Genomic DNA, 9,856 nt, shown 5'->3' with positions numbered 1-9,856 from the left:
ATGTATGGGAGAACTCTTCTGCTGTGGAATAGATATTTTGCATGGATTCTAAGACAAGATAAAGGTTTTAACAAAGAAGAAATGCATGGAAATTATACATACATGAACTTAGACTTTTTTCTAAGGAATTCACATTTGTATGCTCCATACTCATCTCTCCAAGGATGTTCCATACTTAACACATTCCTAGATAAAAATGTGAATCTGAGAAGGTTTCAGTTGTACAGTAAACATGAAAAAGCAGTGATAATGAGGTACTCTCCCTCTTGTTGTTGCAGATTGCCATCTATTCAGAAATGACTAAAAATGTTTCTGGAGAAAAAAGGAGAAATCACCAAAGAGACTGTTTATCAAACTGAGGTATAATACCTTTGGACAACAGAACAATATTTTGTAAACCTTTTAGTTTGTTTTTTTATTTTAAAAAACAAATTTTCCATGGTTACATGATTCTTGTTGTCTCCCTCTACTCTCCTCTTCTTTTCCCCCTCATAGAGTTGACAAGAAATTTCATGGTGTTATATATATATTTAGTAAATCTTTTGGCAGAAAATATTATAACTTTTTATTTATCAAGAAAAGAGTTCCTAAACAATTTATGTACTCATTAGGTATATAGGACAATTCATAAATATTTATGGGTTTTTGTCATGGAACATTCACATTCTAAAGAAAACATACAATGGAGAGTAGCATGGTAGTATAATGAAAAGTCTTAGGTTTGGATTTTGGAAGACCTGGATTCAAATATGGTCTCGGATACTTTCTATAAGAGCCTGGGCAAGTCACTAATCCCCAATTACCCAACCTATCATGCTCTTCTGTCTTAGAGTTGATAATTAATGTTGACTTCAAAACAGAAGGTAAGGGTTTAAAAAGAAAAGAAAATATGAATTTGGAGGCATCCATACTCCAATGTACATTAAATGTTTAAACACTTCAGCCTATGTTGTTTTGCCTCTTGTTCCCCTGAGCCCCAAGGGAGTTGAAGGCAATCTCAACCCTGTGGAATGAAGCCAATTTAAATTCATTCTCTTTGGAGGTTAGAGGGTTGCTATTCTTGTGGAGTTTGCTCTTAGGAGAAGTTTCATTTCAAAGAAGCAACTACTCTCTTTAACCTTTTCCTAGCCTTTGAAATGCACTTCTTTACTCAGACTTCTTATCTAGCAGGTCAGTAACAAAGGATGAGAAAATTCATGTTTTCCTCATTGGAAAAAAGAAATGGGTATATTTATTCATTCCCTCCCTCCTTTCTTCTCTTATTCTTCAACCTTTATTTAGTAACTCTTGTGGGTCAGGCATTGTGCTAAGTGCTCTAGAGAATTTAAATGAGATTAAGCTTCTGCCTTTGAGGTATTTAAAATTATATTTAATTTTGTCTTAGATATGATTTCTATGGAAATTAAATTTCATAAACCACTTTCTGGACCATCATTCTATTAAATAGACCTTGAAAATATTATACCTATTTTTATAAATGGGAAAAATCAAAGTCCACATTGATGAAATTATTTGCCTGGGATCATGTATTAGAGATAGGACTTGAACAGAGATGTTTTAAATTCTCAGACTTATTTTTTCCACATTATCATGTTGTAGAGGAGTAGAGACTTCTAAAGTAAATATATTTAACTCAACAATTCTTTCTAAGTCTCCTCCTTCTCTATGACTTTTAAGTTCTTGATTACAAAGTATGCACTTTATTCTATAAACCATTAGGAGTCACAAAGAGCCCTTGAAATGATATGACAAAATTAAACAATTGCATTAGTATTGTCAAATAAATAATATACATGTTTTGAGCTATTTGGTGGGAGGAAATAGAAGGAATTGGAGGCAGGCAAACTAGTCAGATAATTTTGTTATAATGTAAAAGAAAGATAATTGATGAGCACCTAAACTAGAATGGTGGTGATGGGACTGAAGAGCTGATGGAATCAACTGAAATTTCAGAGTCAGAATTAATTTGTTTTGGTGACTAATTTGAGGAAGGTGAGAGCAAGACAAAAATTTCAAAAGAATACAGACTGTGTGACTAAGAAATTGATAGTACCAATAATAAAGATGGAAAAGTTGCAAGGAGGTCAACTTGAGGAGAATTATTTGGCTTTACACTTGAGTTTGAAGTATTGTTGATATAACTACATAGGAATGTCCAATAGGGAGTTTGAAATGAAGGAGGCAAGTAATGGATGTTTATATCAATTTGATAGCCTGTACATTGAGTTGATGCCATGGTAGTGGATGAGACTGTAAAGAATAGAACATAGAGGAAAAAAGGAAAAGAATACAAGGATAAAACTCTGGATGCTGCTGAAATTAGGAAAGGGTAAAGAACCAGAAAAAGAAATAGAAGGTAAATAAGAGAAATTGGAGAAAACCCACCTCCTTGGGAAAAAAATTCCATGTAAATGGAATTCCTTATATTGAGTTTTCCATAACATTACATTTTCTGTATTATATGTGATTTTTCTATTTTTTATGTTTTTTTTTATGTAGTAAACCTAATAAAAAGGTAACTAACCTAGAATGTAGTACCAGGTATGGGAATTTCATTGGGAAAGGGTGGATTTAGAATTACAAAAAACTGATACCTGTTAGAATTTTGTTTCCACTCAGATTCTTAACCTTTGCTTCTTCACCCAAAGCTGCTTTCATTTCTCCTCATCTGTCATATTCTTTATTCTAAATTTCTGGAGTCAAATAAATATCTGGAACCATATTTACATATAAGTACGGACATGGAATTGTACTCTAACTCCCTTCAGTGCTGAATCTTGGTGCTTCAATTATGTATATTTGGATTTTACCAACTCAAATCAACATGGAGCTTGGCTATTTGCAATTATTGTGTCCTATTCTGTTGCTCTTGTGTGACCAAGAATGCAATGCTCAATTGCATTATTGAAGAGTTTATGGGTTTAATTTTCATCTAATCTTTTCTAACAATGTTCTTCTAAGAACTAGCTAAAGGAAGGGAGAATATCTAAGGAAAGTACAGTTTTTTCTGGAATAGGAAGAGGGATATTAAAAAATAAAAACAGGGATATTTTGAAATCCATGATCCTTCCCAACCACGATTCTGTTTCCAAAATCACATTAAAGAATACAGTTAGCTCTTCTTTCTGACATTAGACTACAATATTCTGATTTCCTGTCATCTAGAGAGTCAGTGATGTGGCAGTGTATTTTATCTATAGTCATAATTTCCAGATTCTTAAAACCCATGGGTATGGTGTATTCAAAGAAACACAGAACTTGGAGATACAATTCTTAGAAAATTTGGCTTTGAGATTTGATTCTGCTCCTTCCTGTTGTCTCATCTTGGGCAAGTGATATTAACTTTCTGGTCTGCAGTTTCCTCAGCTGAAAAGTAAATGGTTGGGCAGAAATCTAGATCATATAACAAAATAATGAGTGATGCACATATAAGAAAAAAAAGCATTTACATGGTACTTTAACATTTTGTGATCCTTTCCCAAAAAACATTTGAGATAATTTATTATTGTCACTACCAACAAAAAAATTTGAAGAAAAAAGAAGCTAATTAACTTGTAGTGTCATAGTCAGCATGTTTCTGAGGCAGGACTTATATACTCAGATATTTATTGCTTCATGTTATAATATATTTTATTTTGTTAAGCATTTCCCAATTATATTTTTGTGATGGGATTTAATTTTTTTTAATTTGAATTTATTTTATTTTCTCTTTGAAATACCATTCCTTTCATCTTTTTCTCCCTAATCTTTTTAAATGTCAAGAAAAGTAGATTCCATTACACATACTTAGAGTAGTATCTAACAAATGTCTTTATCAGTGATGTTGATTTCAGATGTTTCTTGTCAAACAGTTTATTTGTTTAAGGAATGAATTGGGTTAAGAAAGTTCTATGTCAAGGCTCATTGTCCAGGAACTGATCAAATCTTTTTTGAACCCATTTATATTTCCAGTTGAGATGATTTCTTTGGGAAATGACTTTCAGAAAATTAATTGTATCCTATGGACAAATGACTACTTCATTTTATTAGTTTGCATGTATTTATAATTTGAAGAAGTCATCTCTAGTGTACTATAGAGCAAAAATAAATATTTGATAAATTTATATTTGTTGCACTAACTCTTTTGAGGTGTCATATGTCCCTGGATTTCTGCTCTCTTTAGTCACCCATAGGAAGTCAGGTTCAAAAACCCCTAGCTAATTGGAATCTCAGACATGCCTTCTAGCTGCAGTGTGGTTTTCTTGAGTAATTACAAATAAGACAGAGAAAAGCATTCCAAATACATGTGCCATCTGACCTCTTATAAGACAGGATAATGGTTTCTGTGTGTTCATTTTCTGAAGCATCATATCAACTAATATATTCAGTCATGATTATAATGTTTATTTAGTAACCACATTTATCAAATCCATTCAGTTCTTTCATATCCATAAATCATTTTCCTAACAATATAATATTAGATACCTGCTAGAAGTATTATTATCTTTATTTTTCATAAAAGTTCCTGGAAGTTCAGAGGGATTGAGGTCCAAAGATCATGAATATGCTACAAAATTTACTAGTTCCTCTTTCTATGTCAGAACTGATACCTCATAGTCCTTTCCTTTTATCTGAATTTTATATGATTTTGCCTTTAATATTTTATTCATATTTACATTTGTTTTCTGCCATCATAAAATTTTCTAGTATTTATCTCTTTGACTTTAATATTTTATTACCCTAAATTATTTTATTACCCTAAAGACTCTGTGTCACAAACCAAAAAACAATTTCACTCTGAACTTTATAATATCAGATCTTTTTTCAAAGGGAGGGAGAAAGGTAGTTAACTAGACATTTTAATGGAAGAAACAAATTTTCTTTACATAAATTAAATTTTAAAAAATGGATATATGTAACATTTGGATTGAAGTGTCCATGGTATGGAAAAAACCCAACTGAAAGTCTCAAATGGTAACTGTGAATGGAATTCACAATATTATGGGCAAATTTTATCAAAAGAATTAAGAAAACTAAATAGAAACTATTGAATTAGAGAATCAGTTCAATCTATGTAAAATGTAAATTCCTAATAATTTACCTTCCTCAATATGAAATCTCTTCTGGGAAAGATATTTCTTCCCAGACAGAGTGTGGAAAATAATTTTCTCTTTTTCACTCAGTCTCTCTTTTTCATTCCCTTCTCTCCTCTTCTTTCTAGTTATCTCTCTAATGTCTCTTATCTCTCTGCCTGTCTGTTTCTTCTCTGTTTCCAAACCTACCACTGCTTTCCCCAGATGTACAGTAATGCTACCTATTTTAAGAATCTTCCCAAACAATGTAGGAAAAAAAAATCTCTAGCATTCTTTGTGTGCCATTTTTCTTGTGAAAAATGAGGGATAAGTTTTCCATAGCTTTTCTTTGGCTTCTATGTCCCATTGTTTTATTCTCTATGACTCTTACATTTTTTTTGCCCCTTCTCAACTTTGATATTTATCATTTGTCAAACTCTACTCTTAATATGATTTCTTTTTCGACATTTCCACCATGTAGTTGCTCTGATCTGCAGAAATTGACAAAGAACTGGGATAAAAGAGGGACAGCAAAATTCAAACATTAATTTGAATAAATGAATGTCATTTTCAATTTCCATTCAGAGGAATTTTTATATCATTGCCTCTCTTTAGAGAAATAATTCTTTTTTGAGAGAAATATTTTAACCCCTCTTTTAAGGACACATGAAAAGATTTCTTGATAAGAATTTTAAATAGATAATCTTACAGAAATGAATGATGGTCTTGTGTTTCCAGAACTAATGAGCAATCAGAAATATTAGACATTGTCATAAATGATCATGATTTTAATTTAATTCTCATACCTAATATATTAAAATAATTATTTATGTCTTTGTTTTATTTTTGCAGCATTGTTAATAAATTATATTTAAGTAAATAACATCAATAAACTTGGGTATTAGCTCAGGAGAAACTAACTAATGAGAGAGATGTTTCAAATTTAATTAAGAGAAATGTCACAACACATCCTTTGATTAACTTAAAATAAGACAGAAAAATAATGGATACATAATGGATTATTAGAAAGTAAAAGAGGCGATTAAGTTACATATTGAGAATGTCAGCCCTTATTTCCTGTTACAATCCTAGCTTTATAAGTTATTTTCTCCAAAAGAATATAATATTCTTGAATGCAAGAACTGTTTTATTTTTCTGTTTGTATTTATAGTACCTACTCAAATGATTAGCATATAATGTGTTTTAAGAAGCTTGTTTATTTGTTAAATGTTTTTTCCTTCTTTAGGAAGAAGAATCCATTATCTAAATGGATAGAAAAAATGAAAGCATTGTGACTACATTCATCCTCACAGGGATTCCTCATGTACCAGAACTAGGGACCACCTTATTTGGGATCTTCTTACTGATTTATATACTCACTTTGGTAGGGAATCTTCTCATTTTGTTGGTTATCAAGGTAGACTCTCATCTCCACACTCCAATGTATTATTTTCTGGCTAATCTTTCCTTCATTGACATGTGGTTCTCCACTGTCACTGTGCCCAAGATATTGATGACTCTCATCTCCACAGATGGTGGAGCCATCTCATTTCATGGCTGTGTGGCCCAACTCTACTTCTTCTATGCTTTGGCAAACACTGAGTGTTTCCTCTTTGTCCTCATGTCCTATGACCGCTATTTGGCCATCACTTATCCCCTGCGCTATACTACCATGATGAGTGGGAAAACATGTGCCATTCTAGCTGGAGGCACATGGCTTAGTGGTATTGTTCACTCAACAGCCGAGACAACTCTGACCTTCCGCCTGCCCTACTGTGGTCCCAATAAGATTGAGCATTACCTTTGTGATGCACCACCCATTCTCAAATTAGCCTGTGCAGACACCTCAGTCAATGAGATGGTGATCTTTGTTAATATTGGGTTACTTGTCTGTGTATGTAGCTTTCTGATTTTTCTTTCCTATGTATCTATTGTTCGTGCTGTCTTGAAAATCCGTACAGCAGAAGGCAGACACAAAGCCTTCCAGACCTGTGCTTCCCATTGCATTGTGGTCTTATGTTTCTTTGTACCATGTGTCATCATTTACCTAAGACCAGGCTCAAAAAATGTTATGGATAGGATTGTGGCTATTTTTCAAACAGTGATCACACCCCTAATGAACTCACTGGTATATACACTAAGGAACAAGGAAGTAAAGATGGCTTTACTCAGGCTGAAAGATAGAGGGAAATTTTTATAGTCCATAACCATTGAATGAATGTCACTTTAATTTTTTTTATATAAAGTAAATAACTTCTCAAAACTATTGCTTTTTTATGCCAAATACTGTACTAAGCTCAAGGGCTAAGACACCAAAACAATATTTGACCCTAGATTTTGCCTTTTTGTATCTCACTTGCCTCATCTGCAAAATATCTACGATGGGCATGTCCTAAAGAGTTTCTAAGTATCTTTCAGCTATAACTTAAGGATTCTGGATATAGTCAAGATTATTGAACACCAAAGACATATTTTCTGGATAGCAAAATCCAATGCTTATCCCAGGCAAACATTATGAAGTAATTTGACTTTGTATGTGTTACCTTTTCAGCTTTGATTTTTGTATCATCTATCCCCTCTCTCTCTGTTCCTTAATGTTCTTTCTATTCTATCCAAATCTCCATATGTCTGGATGACAGAAGACAACAATTTAAAGAACTGAATTATTGAAATTAGTCAAGACTAAAAAGTCTGTGTGGTAAAGAAGAACTCCAGATATTGGCAAGCTTGAGCAATTTTTATTTTGAATAGGGGCAATTCCTTAATCCAGGAATGAGTAATCAAATTTAATTAATAGTACTTTGAAAATCTAACTAGGGACAATAATGGTAAAAATAAATTAGCCCAAAATATAAACATTTTTCTATCATGACAAAAAAAATATTTTTTCCAATTTGAAGCACTTTTTGTACTCTGAAGATGAATTCTATCCTTTGTTCAGACTTCTTAGAAATGAAGTACTTTAATATTAGAAGGAAAATAGCATAATGTCACAGAAAAATGAGGTTAGAATGAAATTTTAGCATAATATTCCAGAAGATATATTCCAATTTTGTGTATTATGAATCACTTTGAAAATTTGTTTAAGCCTTAGATCTCCTCAGAATAAAGTTTATAAATTCAGAAAATAAAATATATAGGTTACAAAGAAAACAATTTGACTTCTGGGTAAACAAGGTTGCAATCTAGATGTGAATCGCTTCCTCTCCCCAGCACCCAATGAAATAGACTACCTCAAAAGAGCATTAAAATCATCTTTGGAAGAATGGAGGGACTCTAAAGTAGGGCACAGCAATGAAGGTGCATGGGGTTTGAACATTTCCACACTATAAGAAGAACACAAAGCTCACACCCCAATTTGATCTAAACTACCCTCCTCCACCTCACCTATGGAACCAGAGTAGGGATCAACGCACTCACCGGAAAAAGCGAGTGAGTGAGGAACATCTCTGTAGTGATTGGGGGGCACACCAGGGTCCTTGGGATTTAACTAGGACTGCCAGGAACTACCTCTCAGGGCGGTATCATAGGAGACCCCTGCCCACTGGAGAACACACAGTCCGTGGGGCTCTTGCAAACTGCAAACACCACGGAGACTCTAGATAGTGCCTGAGGCAAAACTCCTTTCTTGGCTGTAGTGGGGGGGGGGGGTCACACCAGGGTCCTTGGGAACTGACAAGGTCTGCCAGGGAACTACCCTTCAGTGTGGTTTCACAGGAGACTCCTGGACACAGGAGAGAAGAGACAGCAGACCACAAAGGTGCGCAAACAAACTGTGAAGGCTGCTGTGGAAGAACCAGCCTGAGGCAAAAGCCTCGCCACTTAAATCCACAGAAAACCCACAGATCTCAGTCAGACCTCTGACTAAAAAGGAAAGGGGAAACTATCAAAGGGATGGCTCATAGTGCCCAAGATCAACCCTCCAAGAAGAAAGGGAAAAAGTGACTATTGAAAACTTTTACAATAAAACTATACTAGTGGGAGACCTGAACCAACCACTATCAAATTTAGATAAATAAAATAAAATAAATAATTAAAAAAGAGGTAAAAGTTGTGAATGAAATCTTAGAAAAAATAGAGTTAATAGATATATGGAGAAAAATAAATAGGGACAAAAAGGAATACACCTTTTCAACAACACAAGAATATTCATAGCTGCACTCTTTGTGGTGGCCAAAAATTTGAAAATGAGGGGATGCCCTTCAATTGGGGAATGGCTGAACAAATTATGGTATATGTTGATGATGGAATACTATTGTGCTCAAAGGAATAATAAAGTGGAGGAATTCCATGGAGACTGGAACAACCTCCAGGAAGTGATACAGAGCAAAAGGAGCAGAGCCAGGAGAACATTGTACACAGAGACTGATACACTGTGGTACAATCGAAGGTGATGGACTTCTCCATTAGTGTCAATGCAATGTCCCTGAACAACCTGCAGGGATCAAGGAGAAAAAAACACTACCCACAAGCAGAGGACAAACAGTGGGAGTAAAAACACTGAGGAAAGGCAACAGCTTGACTACATGGGTGAAGGGGATATGATTGAGGAAAGGCTCTAAATGGACACCCTAATGCAAAAACCATGGAAATGAGTTCAGATCGAGGACACATGTGATACCAAGAGGAATCATGTGTTGCCAATGGGAGGAGTGTTGGGAGGGGTGGGAGGAAAAGAAAATGATCTTTTTTTCTAATGAATAATGTTTCAAAATGACCAAATAAAATAATGTTTAAAAGGAAAAACAAAAAACAAAAAAAACAATTTTTACTGAATGACAATTCTCTAGTTGCATTAAATGTTC

At 33.9% G+C, this 9,856-nt stretch overlaps 1 protein-coding gene across 1 annotated transcript; it reads left to right on the top strand.

The window, feature by feature from the left end:
• Nucleotides 1–6,318: 6,318 nt before the first annotated feature.
• LOC100030294 (olfactory receptor 10G9-like) lies at nt 6,319–7,251 on the top strand. The gene has a single exon (XM_001379804.2). The coding sequence runs from the start codon at nt 6,319–6,321 to the stop codon at nt 7,249–7,251; it is 933 nt and encodes a 310-aa protein (XP_001379841.2).
• The last annotated feature ends 2,605 nt before the right edge of the window (nt 7,252–9,856 follow it).

This window comes from Monodelphis domestica, chromosome 4 (assembly GCF_027887165.1).
Source record: "Monodelphis domestica isolate mMonDom1 chromosome 4, mMonDom1.pri, whole genome shotgun sequence".
NCBI classification, from domain to species: domain Eukaryota; kingdom Metazoa; phylum Chordata; class Mammalia; order Didelphimorphia; family Didelphidae; genus Monodelphis; species Monodelphis domestica.
The sequence above is the reverse complement of the archived record's forward strand: the minus strand, read 5'-3'. Positions and strand labels throughout refer to the sequence as shown.